At 47.5% G+C, this 19,768-nt stretch overlaps 1 protein-coding gene across 50 annotated transcripts in view; it reads left to right on the top strand.

The window, feature by feature from the left end:
* ABLIM1 (actin binding LIM protein 1) overlaps positions 1 to 19,768 on the top strand; it is a 338,773-nt gene that overhangs the window by 221,699 nt on the left and 97,306 nt on the right. For all 50 annotated transcript variants that reach the window (XR_014826278.1, XR_014826285.1, XR_014826292.1 and 47 more), the window contains 2 exons: positions 6,288 to 6,414; positions 8,203 to 8,296. Coding sequence is in view for 1 of the 50 variants with exons in the window: in XM_021073348.2 (XP_020929007.1) it covers positions 6,288 to 6,414; positions 8,203 to 8,296 (221 nt within the window). In the remaining 49 variants the exon portion in view is untranslated. The remainder of the gene's footprint in view (positions 1 to 6,287; positions 6,415 to 8,202; positions 8,297 to 19,768) is intronic.

Raw genomic sequence — 19,768 nt, 5'->3', positions numbered from 1 at the left:
CTTTCTCCTCCTGAAAGTCCAGTACAGCTGAAAACGCTATGCTCTCATCCACATCAGAAGCTGCCCACTCACCCGAGCTCAGGCTGGACCCCAGGAGGGGACCTGCAATGACGAGGGGGCACAGCCTCTCCTGCCCCTTCTTCACCTCCTTCCTGTCCCGCTTGTGGCTCCTTGGGAGGTCGGGGATGGGGGAGGGGGATTAGAGGTAGAGGGGACAAGGTGTTATCACTGGCATCGGCATGCTTCTCTTTCAGCTAACGCTGGCTGGAGACTTTTTTTTAAAAAAAGTAGGTAGCTCCCATTGCCGCTCAGTGGATTAAGAACTCAGCAGTCTCCATGAGGATGTGGGTTTGGTCCCTGACCTTGCTCAATAGGTTAAGGATCCAGTGTTATCTCAAGCTACGGCATGGGTCAAAGATGCGGCTTGGATCCAGTGTTGCTGTGGCTGTGGTGTAGGCTGGCAGCTGCAGCTCTGATTCGACTCCTAGTCTGGGAACATCCATATGCCGCAGGTGCAGCCCTAAAAAGAAAAACAAAAACAAAAATAAAAAAAGGCTCATTTTGAGTTTCTTGAACAAAGTGTACACTTTCTGGCTAATCTGTTTCAGCAATTGCCCTCCCCACTTCCTCCCCAGCCTCAGGTCCTGCTCCTCATAGCCTCTGACTTAAAAGTCTCCCCCTACCTCCCCATCTCGCCCCCAGCAGGCAGCTTTCTCACTGTAGGTTCATTCAAGATGCTTGGGCGTGGGTACCACACAGGACACAGGTGCATCCCCAGTGAACCAAACATTGGCCATGCTCATCCTTCCCACTTCCGTCTTCTCCTTAGCCTGCCATCAAGAAGGGCTCCAGCCAGCTTCCTGCCTTTCAAATCTTCCACATACAGCAGGCTCCAGACTTTTTGTTCATGACTGCTGCTAAGCCCCAGGACAGTCCAGTCAATTCATCCCAAGAACTCTAACATGAAGCATCTCGTGGATCCCAAGGCGGCACCAGGGCTTGACCGCCCCACTCAGCAACATCTCGGTTCTCTGGGGGTCCCCTAATTCATCTCACAGCACAGGGGAGAGAACACCCCATTACTGCTGTGTGGACAGCTCCCTGCCCCTTCTCCTCCATGCCTTTTCAAGTTTCTTGTTTCAAAGTAGCGAGGCAGTAGGGCTTAGGGTCATCAGGAAGGTTCTACTCCCCTTTGGTGAGTCCGACAAGGGTATTCCTTGCTACCTGCTCTGGGACATGAAATATTTATCTTCAGCTCTAAGACTGTAGCCAAAAATTTCCAGACACTGAAGGAAGTCCCAGTCCATATTCTAGAAGCTTTGGTCCCAGATGGGCATCCACTGTGAATGGTAGCTTCTTCCTCCACGGGTGGTTCTGGGCATGACTGATGCTGGAGCAGGTGGGACTGCTTGGGGATTCAGTCGCCACCCTTTTCTGTAGCTCCGCCATTCCTCAGCCTGCTGTTCAGAGAGCCATCTTTGCCGAGTAAGATATCTTTTTGGCTCTTAGTCTTCCCAAATGGGAAATTCTAGGAAGGCAGACAGAGTTCTCAAAAAGAACATGGGGATCCAGGCCGACAGGACCTAAGGGCAGCCCAAGTGATGACACCTTTCTTAGCTTGCGAACGCCATGTTCCTTCCCAAGAGCCATTTGTCACCTTCTTCAAGTTCAATACTCTTGAAGCCCAAGTGTCTGTGGTGTGCCAAAGAGAGAGAGATTAAAAGAAACAGACAGGGTCCCTATTCTCAAGGATATTTATTACCTTTGAACAAAATGATATATAAAGATGGAACCGGGTGTGTCCTTGGATGGTGGTGTCACTTGGAGGAAGTTGCCAAGTCTCTGCTTTTCTCTTGGCTCCTGGTGCCAAGAATGAAAGGCTTGGGGCTGAGTGTTTAAGTTGTCACCGTTTTCACATTTGGTCACTGTATGTCCCGGAGAGAGGACTAGCGAGTTGCTAGAGGGCTTGATTTCCTTAAGGCTGCTCCATATTCACCTATTTCCCACTTTGGCAATAATCGCTGTGCCAATCACCAGCTTTCTATATTTATCAGCAGCTGCTTCAGTGATGTGGAAACAATTTTCTCAACAGCTGAAAAACGTGAAGATAGAGACGAGGACATTTCGTTCTTTAGGAAAGAGCTTAGTTGAAACAAGCACGAGAAGCACAAACCCTCAGCACACACCTTTTCATCTCTGCATCTTTCCACTTTCCCCAGCATGACGTCAGGCTGACAGAGAGAGGATGGTTTTGCCAGGAGAGGCACAATGTGTCACCTCTGTGGAGTACACCGGGACACTTCGAACCGGCTAACCCGGGCCAGTTTTCTGCTTTCCCAGAGGTGGTCTTTGTTGATTTGCCCGATGTGTGTCTTGGGGTTTGGGATGAAGGAATCCCATCCCCAGCCTCTGCTTCCAGCCCAGTGTCACCAGCTGGCTGGCTCTAGGCATTCACATTCAGTGAATGCTTCTCTGTGAAACATAATCAAGGTCAGTTGTAGGGCATCTGTCCTCCAAGGGACCACTGCAAAGCACAGAGAGGTTCAGAACACCACCAGTGAGGTCAGAGGCTCCCAGGGTACAAGGCACTTTGACTCCATGCCTGGGAAGAATCAGAAAGATTGGGAATTCCCTCTGTAGTGCAACGGGTTCGGTGGCATCTCTGCAGCACTGGGATGCAGGTTCAATCCCTGGCCTGGCACAGTAAGGATCCAGCATTGCTGCAGCTTTGGTGTAGGTGCAACTGCAGCTCTGATCCGATCCCTGGCCTGGGGACTCCATTTGCTACGAGGTGGCAAAAAAGAAAAAAAAAAAAAGAATAAGATTATGGAGAATAAGTACTGAAGAGTTATGTACCACATCTGTAAAACCCTTGCGCGGTACCTGGTTCACCAAAAACCTTAGGTGCAGAGTGATCAGAGAGGTTGTTACTATGCTCAGCTTGTCTCCACTGCTGTCAGAACTCTGGGTTATCTGGGCATTAATGTGCTAATAAAAAGGGCAAGACAGAGTCAAAAAACCTGATTTCTAGTCCCAGTCTGGCCCCTGCCAAGGAAAGGTGGAACCACGTGGAGTGCCTAACAGGTACCAAGCGTGCTAAGGGTTAGATGAAGCACTTCACAAGGCAGTTTCTCCTCGTTCTCAGAGCAGCCCGAGAAGTTGGCCAGCATTTCACGGAGGAAGAAAGGAGTGGTCAGAGAGGAACTTTGCCAAGCTCGTACCCAAGGCTTCCTCATTCTCAGCCTGCGTTCTCACCATTCCACCTCTGATCCCTCTCCACCCAGGGCTGTGCGGGGAAGACCCGGAATAGCTCTGCCAACCCCTCTGAGCCTGACTGTAGAATCGAAAAGCCATCTCTAAAGTTTATTTTCTGCTTAAAAAATTCTACCCACCAGCATCTTCCATGTTCTTTTAAATCTTTACTGCCACCTAGTGGGCATAATCTAATCAGAAGAATGAAGACAATTTTCAATTCTGTTCACTGCCAGTCTGGAGTTCCCTGCTGGCTCCGTGGGTTAAGGACTCGGTGTTGTCACTGCTGTGGCTCGGCTCACTGCCGTGACTCAAGTTCAATCCCTGGCCTAGGGAACTTCTGCATGCCGTGGGTAAGGCCCCTCAAAAAAACCCCTGCCACTTCATCTTAAATCCGTATTGTGCTCCTAACCTATAAAAATTGTATTTTGGAACAAATATCATAGCCTTCTATTTTCATCCTTATAGTAAACTACCAGATGTGTGATCCCCTTTGTAATATTTTTGATGAGATATTGGGAATCATATAAAGCTCAGCTTTAAAAAAAAAAAAAGAATAATTCTTTGTGACCAGATAATATACCCTCAGCTTATAATGAGCTATATATGTAAAGAAATGCTAATCTGCAATATTCATAACATGCCAGATGTATTTTTAACTTTATAAGTACTTATTTGTTCAACTTTTTTATTTTCTTGCGTTTTAAAAAATTAGCTTATTTTATACATACTGTTTTACAACTTGTTTTTTTTTTTCTTTTTCTTCTTTTTCACTCAGTCTATTTTGGCTGTCTTTCCATGTCAGCCCACAAATATACCTCATTCTTTTAACAGTATGTAGTATTCCATTATTGGCTCCATGGTGATTAATTTAATGAGTTACTCATTATGTCTGCATAGGCTATTTTCAGTTTTAATGTTAAAAAAATGCTGTGGGTAATGAATATATATTCTTCAGGGAATAGACACACACACACACACACACACACAGGCACACACACACACAGGCACATACATGTCCTTTTGCAAATTTATTTGTAGGCTAAATATCTTAGACATAAATTTGCTGGATATAAAGGTTATGTAAATACCCACTGGCCAAAAGTCATCAGAAACACACTTGGAGTTCAAATATAAATATAAACCTGGAGTTCAAATGTATATATTACATAATAAATATAAAATATATAATATATAATGCAACATATAAAAATTTGTATGTAAATATAAATATATAAATATAAACATATAAATGTGTGTATCTGTATAAATATGTGTAAATATAATACATATATAACAAATACATGATAAATATTTATATTTATATATTCAAGTGTATTTAAACTACAGCAAAAGAGAAAACCAGAAGAATTTGTGAGCCATCTCTGGATGACATTTGGAGAAACTTTGATAGAATTTGTGCTTGTGCTAGGTACAACTAGGGAAGTTTTTCTAGAAGGAGAGAGCATTCAAGGTGGGCTAGAAATATCATGGATGTGGTCAGAAGAGGGGGTGTTTAATCATTTTGTTACCAAGAGGCCTTGTCTTTATTCCATGAGTGTTTTTTATGATCAGTTAGGGACATCACGGGCATTTTTCCAGTAGTGCTTTCTTTCACTTTCTCAGGTACATTGATTTTAAATGTCTGGGGACATCTAAATTGCTTTCCAGAAAGCTTGCACCAATTTACAGGCAGCCCTCAGAGATATTGCATGTTCAGTGGATGGGCTCCAGACCACCATGATAAAGCAAATCCATCAATAAAATGAGCCGCACAAATTCTTTGCTTTCCCAATACATGTGAAAGTTGCATTTAGACTATACTCTAGTCTATTAAATATGCAATAGCATTATGTCTAAAAAGGCAGTGTACATGCCTGAATTAGAAAATACTGATTTATTGTGTATCAACTGAGCATTCAGCGAGTCTCAGCAGGAATATCAAAGAGCAGGATCACAGATCACCAGAACAAAAATAATAATAATGAAAACACTTGAAAAGTTGGGAGAAGTATCAAAATGTGACACAGAGATGCTAAGTGAACAAACATTGGGAAAATAGCCTCAATAGACTTGATCAAGGTAGAGCTGCCACAAACCATGAATTTGTAAAAAAACAAAAACAAACAAAAACCCCTTGTCTTTGAAGAGCCATAAAGTGAAGTGCAATAAAACAGGGTACACCTGTACATTCTTCTGGGTTCTTTTAAATACTCAGCTTCCCTAACAATGAATGAACTTAGTAATCAGAATAATGGCCGTTATAATAAGAGCAAACATTTATAGAGCCCTAAGTCCCTTATTTTATAGAATCCTCATCAGAGCATCCAAAACAGGCGCTAATAACATCTTGGCTCTCATATGAGGAAACCGAGCCTTAGAAAAGGGGAGAACTAGCCTGGATCACATGGCTAGCCAGCACAAGCTGGGGTTCAGCACCAGGTTGTCTCCTTCAAGGGCCCACACGCCTCACTATGAAGAAATCCCTTTTATCTGCTTCCCGAGAATTTAAAGCTGAGGAATTAAGGGCCATTGAACTGAGGATCCCACCTCTTCGAAAGTCTGGCTGAGGTTGATAAAAAAGTAGAGTCCTGTTTACAGAAATGCGACTTCTGGGCAGGAATCGCGTATATGGTGCTGAGGAGGCATCCAGCATGGGGTGCTCAGCTGCTCACCTGTGCCCTCAATTAATAAAGGCCCAAGAGAGCTTTCTTAAAATCACAGCCAGTGCCCTCTAATTAAATATTCTCTGGGCCAGCTGGAGCTCAGAGGCCATTTAAATCACCCCCGAGGAAACAAATGGAAGAAGGGCAGCCATCCCCTGGGACCCACCGAGGCTCACGACGTTCCCGTGCTGCGTGAATGTGGGGCCACTGGGAAAGATTTCGTGCAGGGCGAGACCTCGGGATGAAACGGCACTTAAGTAAATATTTATGGAGTGTGTGATGAGTGCACCCTAGGGTTCCGAGCCGACCTGCGTGCTTGGATTTAGCAAAACAAACGTGGAGTGACCGCTGGTGGCTGCTCTTTTCCAGATTGCGCTGGCTGTGGACGGGATATCAAGAACGGACAGGCGCTGCTGGCGCTGGAAAAGCAGTGGCATTTGGGCTGCTTTAAATGCAAGTCCTGCGGGAAGGTCCTTACCGGAGAATACATCAGCAAGTAAGACTGGGGCCTGGGCGGTGCGGATCCTTTCAGCCGGGATGGGGCCCACTGTGGGGCCCCCTGTAGGCCTGCTCCTGGGGATCCCACCCTCTCCCCTTAGACGTAAGGAGAAACAGTCACATCTCTCAAGCAACATGAACTTTTTGCTATAAAACGTTTGAAAACAATGCGATTCTTCTGTTGGAGCCACAGTTCGCCTACTATAAATTTAATGAACTGTTGATCATTGCCTCAGGCAACAAAGAAGCTGGCATAATGATCGGCTATAGGTTGTAACCAGTGAGGCATTTAGTAATTTACTTTCGCTGATTTTTTTTTTCCCTGCTATTTGGAACTAGTAAACTTTCATCCTCCTTCCAGGTCTTGGTCATATGTGTAGACGCCTTCTCCCACACCCCGAAAAAAACCACTCAAAGTCTAGGCACAGATTCCATTCGGACGGATGCACCAAACAGCCCACCAAGGGAATGGGTTCGTTAGATTCAGACGCTTGTGTAGAAAATAGAGTAGGTGAAGTTTTTTATTTTTGTTACTGTGACCTGGAGAAACTAGTTACAGTGGTTACCTTTTAAATTGAGGAGGAGGAGGAGTTTATCAACCTGAAGCTCGCCAAGTCCCTTTAACATCCTACATAAGGGCCAGTCTCCTGCATCTAAGAATGTGGATGGCGGAGTTCCCATCGTGGCACAGTGGAAACAAATCTGACTAGGAACCATGAGGTTGCAGGTTCAATTCCTGCCCTCGCTCAGTGGGTTAAGGATCCGGCATTGCTGTGAGCTGTAGTGTAGGTCACAGACATGGCTCGGATCTGGCATTGCTGTGGCTGGCGGTTCCAATTAGACCCCTAGCCTGGGAACCTCCATATGCTGCATGTGCGGCCCTAAAAAAGACAAAAATAAAAAAATAAAGGAGAAAAGAATGAGCGTGGGGGGTTGGGGGTTGGGGGTAGGGGTGGGGTAGGGGCAGGAGGTCCAGTGGCAATGAGGGAAATTTTCTCCCTATTGATCTGAAAAAATGTTCTCCAACCAGGTGAATATATTACCTATTCAAAAAAAAAAAATTAAGTGGATTTAACTTAGGGATATAGTGAAACAAACCAAAGAAATAACTTGGGCCCCACCTGCTAGGAATCTGATTCTGCAGGTCTTGGGATGAAGCCACAGTATTAGCAAAGGAAGCCCAGTGCGGGGGATTCTGAGGCACAGCCGAAGTAGGAAGACAAAACTGCTCAGCTTGTGAAGCAGTGCCTCTTAACTTTTCCATGCAGTGGCACCCATGGAAAACAATAGTTGTACCGTGTCCTCAGGAAAATGAAGGAGGTTGCAGGAAACTGCAGGTGATGCCTTGGGCCCCCCAAGCTCCCCAAGGGCCAAGGGGGTGGGGTCTCCATGCCATTAGGAGGCTCTGGCATGTGAAGTCAAGGAGATGGAGGTGGGGGGGTGCACAAGGAAGAGGAACCCTGGGACCACAGCTGCAGCCCACGTGGCGGCGTGGTGCCAGGGAGGGATGCTTGCTGGTTAGGTCTGAGGCAGACCAGGAATCGGCAGCGCTAATCATTGGCTGTTATTTCCACGTGGCTCGGAGAAACCTCAGCGCTCTTTCTGGGTCATTTAGTTTTGTGGGGTTTGATCCTGTCTGACCAGGTCTCCAGGCATGTGACGCTGATGCCGGTAGGAGAGAAGTACTTTCCACCCCTCTTGTGTGGGAAGGGGCTGGGGATGCAGGGGCTGGGTGTTTTCCTCCCCTCAACCGCCTCTCAGCAGCCAAATGTTCTCTTTCCTGCAGGGACGGCGCGCCGTATTGCGAAAAGGACTACCAGGGCCTCTTTGGGGTGAAGTGTGAAGCCTGTCACCAGTTTATCACAGGGAAAGTCCTGGAGGTAAGGGACAGACGGGCTCCCCTCAAAGCCAGAGTCACTTGCCCCAAGTCCCTCGGAAACACACGGGTCTCTTTCCATGTTTCCCGTCTTTTTCTCACGTGTGGAGGAAAGCAAGTCGTTTGCAGACTAGTCGCTTAGAGAACTAATGTGTCGTCCTGTCTTCTCAGGCAGTTTCTACCGAGGGTTCCAATGGGGTTTGGGATGGAGAATTTGCCGGAAAAAGGAAGGAGGAATTAGGAATTCATAATTAGGGATTGTGGAATTATTCCATCTTCTATCAGGAATTCTGTAGAAGGAAAGGGTTTACTAAATTGTTCTTAGAAATGAGAGGGAACAAAGAGTGTGCTGAAGCCGTGTGTGTGTGTGTTCCTGTGTATGTGTCTGAGTGTACATGTGTGTGCTCTTGTGTGTACACGTGGGAGTGCACAGTCTCAGGGAGCAGAGGCTCAAAACAGAAACTAAGAAAGAGTTGTGAAAGGTGAGAGCCTAGACCTCCCCACCCTTAGAAAACCGCATCCTGTGTGAGCCCCAACACCCTGTGGCCCAGGCTGAGCTGAAGCCTCTAAGTGCAGGTGTGGCGGCCTCGGCCCGGGGAGCTTGCTTTCTGCTGTCGCAGCAGCAACCCCACCTGCTTTGGCTGCTGGGCTGAGCTGGCTCCTCTTGGGCCAGAGGCCGGCAGTGGATGGGGCAGAGGCCAGAGTCTCTGCCCTGCTTCTCACAGGCCTGTGGGGCGTTAACCCACTTGGATGGACAAAGTAAAGCTTGCCTCACACCCGCCCCACGTTTCAGGGCGGAGGATGTGTACCGAGCAGAGGTGAGTCAGGACGCCCAGTGGAGTCCTGGAAAGGGGACCAGCTGGCTGAGCAATCCCCACAACCACGTTCAAACTTCCCAGCAGGCTGTGTTTTAGGGACACAGGACGTGACTGAAAGTTCTCCATAGTGTCCCTGGGCAGCTTCTGGGGAGTTTCACCAAGTCCAGTGTAGCCTTCCTAAACCCACAGCAAGCTCTGCGATGCCTTTCTGGCCGTGAAGCGCAGAGGGACCAGCGCTGGTTCTGTGCTGGGACCTAGTCCGGCTAATCTGATTAGGAGATGAGGAAATGCATGTTGTCAATGCAGCTGCCTCTGACCCAGGGGAAAGGTGTTTCAGGAAGAGGGAACAGCAATGGCAGAGGCTCAGAGGACAAGCATGGCATGCCCAAGAAACCAAGTCTGTTAGATGGGAGCAGGCTGAGAGAGATGAAGCCAGAGGAAGGGGAGAAGCCAGAACATGAGAACCTGGGTCCCATTCAGCGGTTTGCCTTTACCGTGAGACTGGTGGGAGCCATCAAAGTGATTGTAGGTGGAGTGTCATGTGATCAGACCAGACTAATGTGTGAAGAATGGCTGGGAGTCCTCATGGGCGTGAGCCCCATATTCACAGCAGCTCTGGGCACACCAGGCCAACAGGAAAACAACGCAAGAGTGCATGGATGGATGGGTAAACAAGGTGGTATGTACGGACCAGAGAATATCATTTAGCCTTAAAGGGAAGGTGACCTGACTTAAACTACAACTTGCATCAGGCTTGAAAACATGATGCTAAGTGAAAGAAGCCAGGGACAAAAGGCCACCTATGTGTGATTCCATTTCGATGGAATGTCCAGAATCGGTAGATCCATAGAGAGAGGAAGCAGAGTGGTGTTTGCCTGGAGTTGGGGGGAGAGTGGGGGTGGGAGGTAACTGCTTTGTCGTATGCACTGGGGACAATGAAAATGTTTTGGAACTAGATAGATGTGGTGGTTGAACGACTTTGTGACTGTCTTAAATGCCATGGATTCTTTCCCTTTAAAATGGTTAATATCATGTTACTTTCACCTCAAAAAAAAAAAAAAAGGTGTTTTGTTTTTTTTTTATCTTTTTAGGGCCACACTCGAAGCACATGGAGGTTCCCAGGTGAGGAACTGTAGCTCCTGGCCTACACCACAGCCACAGCAATGCCAGATCTGAGCCACATCTGCAACCTAGACCACAGCTCATGGCCATGCCAGATCCCTAACCCACTGAGAGTGGCCAGGCATCGAACCTGCGTCTTCATGGATACTAGTCAGATTCATTTCCACTGAGCCATGGCAGGAACTCCCCTCAATTTTTTTTTTTAAATAGATGGAAAGGGAGTGAGAGTGGAGACAGGGAGGCCAGTTAGGAGAACTCTGGACACAGAACAGTGGAGGCACTCGTTGGAATCAGCCCTGAGAAGTGGCCGCCCATTCCCCACACATAGGGAGGAGGAGGGGTTTTCATGGCCTTTCCAGGAACACTTTCAATGTGAGTCTGAGGATGGTCAGGGCTGGGTCTGGGGCTCAGGGTGAAGCACATCCCTAGGAAAACTATTGGAAAAGATGAACGTGACCCAAGCAGAGGGCAGCTTGAAGTCCAGTGGTCTTATCACAAGATGCAAAGGTCCTTTCCTATCCTCTGAATGTGTCCTTGTGCCTCCACGGAGCCCCCAGCACTGCTCTCAGGAGGGGACCTTGAGTGGGACCCGACAGCATCTCCTTTGGGCTTCCCAACTTTGATCTGCTGCCCAGGACTGAAATAAACCTGCAGAGTTGGGAGCAATTAGGAAATCTTAAAACGTCAAGGGAGTTCCCACTGGGGCACAGGAGAAATGAATCTGACTAGTATCCATGAGGTTCGATCCCTGGCCTCACTCAGTGGGTTAAAGATCTGGCATTGCCATGAGCTGTGGTGTAGGTGTAAGACACAGCTCGAATCCCAAGTTGCTGTGTCTGTGGTGTAGGCTTGCAGCTGTAGGGCCAATTTGACCCCTAGCCTGGGAACTTCCATATGTCATGGGTGCTGCCCTAAGCAAACAAACAAACAAACAACAAAAACCCACCAATAAGGAGTTCCTGTTGTGGCTCAGCAAGTTAGGAACCTGACATAGTACCTGTGAGGATGTGGGTTTGATCCCTGGCCTTGCTCAGTGGGTTAAGGATCTGGCATTTCCTCGAGCTTCAGCATAGATCACAGATGTAGCGTAGATCCTACATTGCTGAGGCTGTGGTGTAGGCGGGCAGCTGCAGCTCCAATTTGACCCCTAGCCTGGGGACGTCCCTATGCCGCGGGTGTGGCTGTAAAAATCAAAAACAAACAAACAAACAAACCCTCAAAACCCACCAATAAGATGAGCTTTAGACTTATCGTGATGATCAATGTACAAAAATCCCAAATCCCCATGGGGTGCCCCTGAAACTCATACACTCCTGTGTGTTGATTCTAATTCAATCACAAATACATAAATAAGACAGTCCTAAGACACCAGAGCTCTTGCCCAGATGTTTGGCTGTGGCAAGAAAGGCGGGAAGACAGGGAGCCCAGCTGCCAGCTTGGAGCCCCCACATGTGTGGAAAGCGTGGGTTAAAGCAACCGTCTTCTCAGTCCACACATGGGGACTGTGTCCCCTCAAAAGAGCTGGGGAGACGGGGAAAGGGCTGGCGTGTGTGATTTAGCTCAACAGCTGTGTGAAGGCACCTCTAAAATAAAACAAGGCCCAAGAACATGCCGTTTTGAAGACACATCTGCTTACTCTGGTGTGTCTGTCTCCCCCCCCCCCACTCCCACCCCCGAAGGCCTGAGTAAATCAGTGTCCTTGGCATCTGCCAGGGCCTGGCATCACCAGGACTGGCCCCAGGCCTCCTGGGGGGCGCTGGGTGAGGGTGAAGGCTGGGCTGCTGTCCACACAGGCCCTCAGAGGTGGGGTTTCTGGCAGTTTGCAGTAGGGTTCTGGAGGATTCCAGACCCACCCAGTGGGCGTGCCATCCCCTCAGATGGGTGTGTGGCCTCAAAAAGTTCCTGCATCGTGAGCATCCTGACACATGACAGCTCGTGAGTCAGTCTGGCTTGGCTCCCCGTACAAATCAGGACTGGTCTCCACACTCTGCCTTTTATCCTCTGACCCATTGTGGGCGAAGCATGATGATTCTGGATTTGTTGTAAAGCCTGTAATCCCTTTTTTTGTTTGTTTTTTTCCCGATTTTTAAAATTATGGCAAAATCCACATGACATAAAACATACTATCTTAATTTTTTTGGCCACGCCTGCAGCATGTGGAAGTTCCTGCACCACAGCAGCATCCTGAGATGCTGCAGTGACAATGCTGGATCCTTAACCCACTGTGCCACAAGGGAACTCCCTTAAGTATTTATTTCTAAGTGTACAGTTCAGTGTATTAAGTATATTCGTAATGTTGTGAAACCATTACCGCCATGTGTCTCTATAACTATGTCTTATAAAACCTAAACCCCATAACTTATTAAACAATGATTCCCCCTTCCCTTATCCCCTCAGACCCTGTCTGGGACCATCTAATTTCTGTCTCTATGAATTTGACTACACTGAGTATCTGATATAAGTGGAATTATACAGTATTTGTGTTTTGGGGGATGGGCTTATTTCACTTAGTATTATGTCCTCGAGGCTCATGTTTCAGCATGTGACAGGATTTCCTTGCTTTTTTAAGGCTGAGTAATATTCCATTGTACAGATATGCCACATTTTGTTATCCATTCTCTGATCTTTGATTTTTTTTGTTGTTTTTTCTAATTGATTTTACCCATGGAGATTGTAAATGGTTTATTAATTCCCCATGTCTTCTGCAACCGTGGTGGCTCAAAACAACATAAATTTATTCTCTTAGAGTTCTGGAGGCAGAAGTACAAACATGAGATTTTGGCAGGGCTACGTTCCCTCCAAAGGCTCTAGGGGAGAACATTCTTGCCTCTTCCAGCTTCTGGTCACCATGGCTCCCTAACCCTGAGCTCTGCCTCCATCCTCACAAGCCTTCCCCTCTGCATCCTCTCCTCTCTCTGTGCCAAACCTCCCTCTGCCTGCCTTTTAGAAAGTCACTTGTCCTTGGATTTAAGATCCACCAGGATCTTCCAGAATGATTCCCTCATCTCAAGATTCTTCGCTTAATTATATCCACAAAGACCCTTCTTCCAAACACTTACAGGTTCCAGAGGCTTGATATGCATATATCTTTTTTTGGGGGGGAGAGGGGGGTCACCATTCTAATAATCCCAGGACCTCACACAAGTACCATCCCGGCTCAAAGCTCTGGTGTGGTTTTCATTGAACCCTCACCAGGCATCAGAAGTGTCCGAAGGCCACGTCTCTGGGTGTGATTTCATCTGAGATGCCACCAGACAACCGAGGGGGCTTTGAGAAGGAGAAAGGTCCCTGGACCATGAGCAAGAAGCTCCAGGCTCAGCTGCATCACTCATTCCTGAGTAATTTTGAAATTAGCCTCTCTGAGACTGTCTTCATTTATAGGAAAAAGGAGTAGCATGTAACCTCTAACTCTACCCTGTTCTAAAATTCTGTCTCCCTCTGTGATTCCTTAATATCATAAACCTTACCCATCACATGGGCTTGAGGGGGTAGGGAGGAGAGCTTTCATGTGTTTAAATGAAAAAGGCTCCAGGTCCCAGGGAATCAGGGATCTAGTCTTGCCTCTGGAATTCATAGCTATGTGACCTCGGGCAACTCTCTCAACTTCTTCGGGCCTCAGTTTTTCCTTAAATACAAGCATTAAACATATATATATTGGAGTTTCCGTTGTGGCTCAGCAAGTTAAGGACCTGACATTGTTTCTGTGAAAATTCGGATTCTATCCCTGGCCACGCTCAGTGCGTTAAGGATCTGGTGATGATGCAAGCTGTGGTGTAGGTTGCAGATGCCGCTCTCGGATCCGGTGTTACTGTGGTTGTGGTGTAGGCCAGCAGCTGTAGCTGATTCAGCTTCTGGCCTGGGAACTTTCATATGCTGCAGGTGCGACCGTTAAAAAAGAATTTATGTGTGTGTGTGCGCACGTGCGCGTGTGTAAATCTAAGACTTGAACTGCCTGACTCCTAAAGTCTTTGGTTCTAAGGATCTGAGTTCTGTGATTCTCATGCCTTGGATCTAAGGAGTCAGAGCCAGCAGCTCTTTTCCGGAGAGATTTTCTGGAAATTGGCATGTAACACTCAACATGTAGCTTTCACTCCAGTCATAGTTTTATTTGTCATGAGCTTGCTTTCAGTTTTGTTTTGGAGAGATAGCTTGCCATAATGGCACATCTTTTAGAGCTTGTACTAATTAGCCTATAAAGTCAGGAGCCTTCTGAAGATGTTTGCAACCTGCCTCTGACTTAAGAAGTCCAGAAGCAGATGTGTGTGAGATCCTGGAGCTTGCCAGTACCCTCTGTCTCCGTCCACCTCTACTCTCCTCTGAAGCAACCTTCCTCCTCCGCCTCCTCCCTTTCCTCCCCTCCCCCCTGCTCCCTTCTGTCTTAGCAGACTGGTGCTAACAGGAGGCGACAGAAGACTTTAGACTTAGGGCACAGATGTCAGTAGACATTGGGGTCATCCCTTTGGTATAAATTTCGTTCCATCCTTGGTGGATGGTCCTCGGAAGTCTCAGACTGCCACAAACTTCCTTTCCTGGGTTCAAATGGTTACCTGCCAACGTCATGAAGAAAGCAAGCAGACAAAATACGTGCAATCTAAAGGCAGTACGGGTGGGGGTCGGGGGGCGTGAATGTCAAACTGGACACGGATGTCTGGAGGGTCAAGGAAAAGGGCCTGTCCTGTGTCTGCTCTCGGCCCTGTCTTAGGCTGTTCCATCTGCAGACCAAGGCTGGACTCGATTTTGCTCATTCTGTGTGTTCTCTTGCACCACAGCCTTCCCCTGGGGAGCTCAGTGTTTACCCAGTGCTCCCGGATTCCTTCAGGACCCGGGCTCTCAGGCATTGGCTGGCTTTGCAGGCTGTGAGACCCTGAGCAGGCACCTGGCTGGCTGCACACTGAGCCTCTTTGGGTGCTCCTCTCCGGGCCCCTGGGTGGTGGGGGGCAGGGGTGCAGAGGAAAGTGGCCAGGCTGCATTCTTCACCCAGAGGAAGGTGGGGCTCCTGGACTTTCCCTCGGCCTTCTTCCTCAGGTCACCCCACCCAAGAAATCAATCCTCCTGTCTTTCCGGAAGGGCTGGGCACACATGTCTTTGTGTGCTGGGGTGGTGACTGTGCCACTTGCACTCTTCGGGGAAGAAGGTGTGACAGTGTCTCTTACAGTCTGAATACTGCACAATATAAGAGAGACCCTCGAATGTGGCCTGTGCCTTTCCATGCATACCCACCAGGCAGCGCTGCCCTGTCCAGGTCTGCTCACTTGGAAGCCATGGGCGAAAGGACAGGATTTAGGGTTGCTTTAAACTCAACCTGCTGGACCCCTGCAGTGCAGGAAATGGCATCACAATGTGATGTAGCAAATCCTGTCTCTGGATTCTCTGAAAGATTAAAACCAAGTAGCTTTGTTTTGTTTTTACTTTTTCTACTTTTTGGCTAAAATTGCTTTTTCATAAAAAATTTTAAAAAAATAATAAGATAAAATACAATTGCTTTTTCATAAAGCCCAGGGACAAACGTTTGTGATGCTCCTGTGAAACTAAATCACATGATCAATTGGAGGCCCTGTCCCCTTCCTTCCTTTTGCTGTGGGTATTTTAAGCAGGTTCTGCAGTAACAGCCACAAGCAGTGAGCAGGGCTTGTTCTGGGCTCACCTGTTATCGAGTGAGGAGGAAACCCAGGCTGTCCCAGGGCACTTGCATGGCAGGTCATCTTTTTGTCACCATTAAAAATGTAATTTGCAAAGACAGACTGAACAGGGAAGCCACTCCATTCTTGTTCTGTATATCATATAAATGCAGGCAAGACGAATACGCCGCGTGCATGCCGGAAACTGATTGCATTCTTCTCATTCTCTCTGTGCTCAGGGGGATTCATGCCTCCTTCCACTCAATGGTGGGCCCACATATTTTTGAGGATCAGGGCAGGGAAAAGAATCAAGTACTATTCGTAGTCTGGGTTGAGATGGTCTCTGCCCTGGTCGACAGTGAACGACCACAACATCCTGCTTTTGTGTAATGTTTTTAACATTTGCAAATGATCTCAGAAATACTTCATCCTCACAGTAGGCCTGTAAAGGGATGAAGGCAGTTACTACTTCATGTGCAGAGAAGGCTGCTGAATGCCAGAGACCTGGGGGTCTCTAGAAGCTAGAAGCCAGGCCTCTCAGTCCTCAGCAGGTAGGAACAACCACGTACGCACATGTAGTACACACATGTACACACACGTATACACACTGCTGCATGATCCGCTTGGCAGTCATCACTGCAGAAAACGAGTGATTAGTAGTTTCCCAAAGTAACCTGCTAGTGGACCAGTTACCCTTCCTGGTGAAGTCGGGAAAGTGTCTCATTATCTGCCCAGGCCCTGTTCTATCTGCTTTCAGGACAAGAAAACTTTGCTGCTGGTTGGGTTGCCTTTTTACCAGGGTAGAATGTCACTGCAGGTCAGGGACCCTGCTCACAGAGGCCACTGCAGTTCCATGTAGTCGCGCCTCATTCCGTCTTGTCTCCTTTAATCAGCGGGACAAGGAGCCCAGGCCCCGCCCGTGGAATGTTGTAGACGGATGGTGCCGTCTCAGGACGCGGAGCACGCTGTCCTCACGGAGCTCACGGAGAGTCACCAAGAGCCGGGGAGGCAGTTCCAACATAGGGACACGGGTCGTCTTTCCTAATTTAAAATGTAGTGAAGCGGGTTCCTGTTGTGGTGCACCGGAAACGAATCCAACCAGTATCCTTGAGGATACGGGTTCAATCCCTGGCCTCACTCAGTGAGTCCGGGATCTGGCATTGCCATGAGCTGTGGTGTAGGTCACAGACGCGGCTCAGATCCCATGTTGCTACAGCTGCCATCTGACCCCTAGCCTGGGAACTTCCATATGCCATGGGTGCAGCCCTAAAAAGCAAAAATAAATAGATAAATAATATAGCTGGACAGTAAACTGAAGAAACGGCCTCTAATTTATTATTTATTAATTTATTTTAGGGCCGTAGTTGAGGCATATGGAAGTTCTTTGGCCAGGGGTCAAATCAGAGCTACACCATAGCCACAGCATCACCAGATCCAAGCCACATCTGTGACCTACACCACAGCTCACAGCAACGCCAGATCCTTAACCCACTGAGCGAGGCCAGGGATTGAACCTTCATGGATACTAGTCAGGTTCTTAACCCCATAAGCCACAATGGGAACTCCTGGCCTCATTTTAAATTCGAGTTAAGCAGGGATACCTATCCAGTGGAATAGTACTCAGCAATGAAAAGGAATAAAGTCCTGATGTCTGCTGCAGCATGGACGGATCTGGAAAATATTAGGCTAAGTGACAGAAGCCAGTCACACAGAAGCTAGCTCTTGTGTGATTCCTAGAATAGGCAAATCTGAGGGATAGAAAGTCTATGAGTGGCTGCCAGGGGCGGGAGGTGGGGGGGGGAGGAGGAGGAAATGACTGTTGTTGGGGATAGAGTTTCTTGTGGGGGGTGAGTGGTGATGAAATAGTCTCGAATTAGATAGTGGTGATGGTTGCACAAGTCTGTGAATATACTAAAAACCATTAAATTGTACACTTTTCAAAAAGGATGAATTTTATGGTATGTGGATTATATCTTAGTGTGGATAGATACACATACATCAATACATGTACATCTATGCAGAGATATACAAGGTGATAGAGAGTTGGGAGCCAGTATCTCTCCGTTTCCTTATCTGTAAAATGAGAATATGAGTTGCTACCTCATAGGCCTGAAGGATTTGAAAAATAAAGGCTTGAAAACCTCTGGCATAATTAGTAGCTGGATTAATCCCTCCCCCCCTTCCCCCCCTCTTTCTTCTCATATTTGAGAGTTTCATGTATTAGGCCTAAGAACGTGGGTAAAGGACAAGAATGGGGATTCAAGTCAATGAATATCTTAATGCAGATCATACGCCAGCTTCTTTTCCTTTGTGGGCACTGAAATGTTTATTCCCTCGCCTGGCCGCGGGGTCCCCTTGGTCAGAGAGTATGGCTTGATTAATATCACATCTTCCTGGTAGGGGACATGAACTCAAGTTTAAATTCAAAGCAGGGTTTACGATGTGTTGGTTGCATACCTGCGAAGAATAACTTGGTGCTAATGTTTTGTCCCCTCCGTCATTAATAGATCAGGAGTTGGCCCAGTAGAGCGTAATAAGCCCATTGACATGACAAATGATTTGAGGAAAATCTATCTGATTCACCCAAAGTTATCCACTTTGTCCTGCATTACATGCCAAGAGGAAATGTGTTGCCAGGGTAACAGAAGACTGTTCACGGGCAGTAAAGATTCGATGTTTATTTGAAAAATTCACCCCATTTCTGCCAGCACAAATGGAAGGGCTTTCTTCTTCTCTAGAAATGGCATTTTGAAAAGAATTTGTATTTTGAGTTAAAAAGATGTCTTCCTTTTTCAGTGTTACTTCACTTCAGAGGGTTTAGCTTCTTGCTGGTGAAATGTGGGGGTGGGGCTGACAGTTGAACCAAGAGGAGAATGAGGACTCCTCCAGGGAATCTGCAAGAAGTGCTGAGCACTTGCTGGTGGCCCAACATTTGGGCCACAGAAGATGTGAGATGCAGGACTTGCTCTAAGATAGGTAAGGCATGCATTTCTCCTTGGGTATCCGAGTCCAAAATTATACCCCTTGGTGTGTCCAGCACCCCCCCACCCCCCACCCCACCCCCCGCCCCAGGGCTCATAAGTGCCTAAAGCTACTGCAGCATCTTGCAGACTGAGGGTGATTCTCGGTGGTGGTATTGAACTTTGGAAATAGCTAGGACCCAACAGCAGAGAGACAGCCACGTCGACAAGTGACCACCAGCTACAGGAAAGGCACGGATCTCTGGTCTGGCCACTGTTCTGGGCACAGAAGTAATGATCCCTCGGAGCTGTCCATTCTCCTCTCCAGGACCCAACCCATTGGGAGCCTCCGAAGGCTCATGTGTGTGCGTTCTCATGGACCCAGAGCACCCACCCTTTCCCTTCCTGCTGTTCCCCACCTGCCCCTCTTCCTGGCTCTGTTCATGTCTCCCTTACCACTATAAACCTAAAAGGGATGATTAGACCCCTTCTGCTAAGGGATCCATTCCAAGGTGCCTTACCTGCCCTGCAGAGGTGACCTCCAGTGAACTCCAAGGTAATTGTCATGACCTTTTCTGGGTGGAGCGGAAGAAGAGTCTCATCTTTGGCAATGAGTCTCAGTACACACAAGATAACTGGGGGCTCACAGTCATGTGAGAGCCAAGTAAGAGGCACACACAGTGCCCTGGGGTTTGAAAGATTCCTGTCAATTAGAAGAAGTTGGCTTTGGATCTTGAGGAGTGGGCAGGCATAGGGAGTGAGAGTGAGAAATTTATCTCCATTCGCTGGTGCTGCTGAAGGCGTGGGTCACACCTTTCCCCACCTTGTTTATTTCTTTGATTGTTTTTAAACATGTGATTTCATTTTACCATTTGGTTTAATTACATGCTTATAACGTGCTGTTTTCCACTTCAAAGCATTTTTGTGAGTAATCACTTTGTAAACTTCAAAATGTTTT

The sequence above is a fragment of the Sus scrofa genome, chromosome 14 (genome assembly GCF_054392235.1).
Source record: "Sus scrofa isolate SSC_HxYL_T2T_F1_AM1 chromosome 14, Sscrofa_HxYL_maternal_Yorkshire_Landrace_v2.0, whole genome shotgun sequence".
Taxonomy (NCBI): domain Eukaryota; kingdom Metazoa; phylum Chordata; class Mammalia; order Artiodactyla; family Suidae; genus Sus; species Sus scrofa.
The sequence above is the reverse complement of the archived record's forward strand: the minus strand, read 5'-3'. Positions and strand labels throughout refer to the sequence as shown.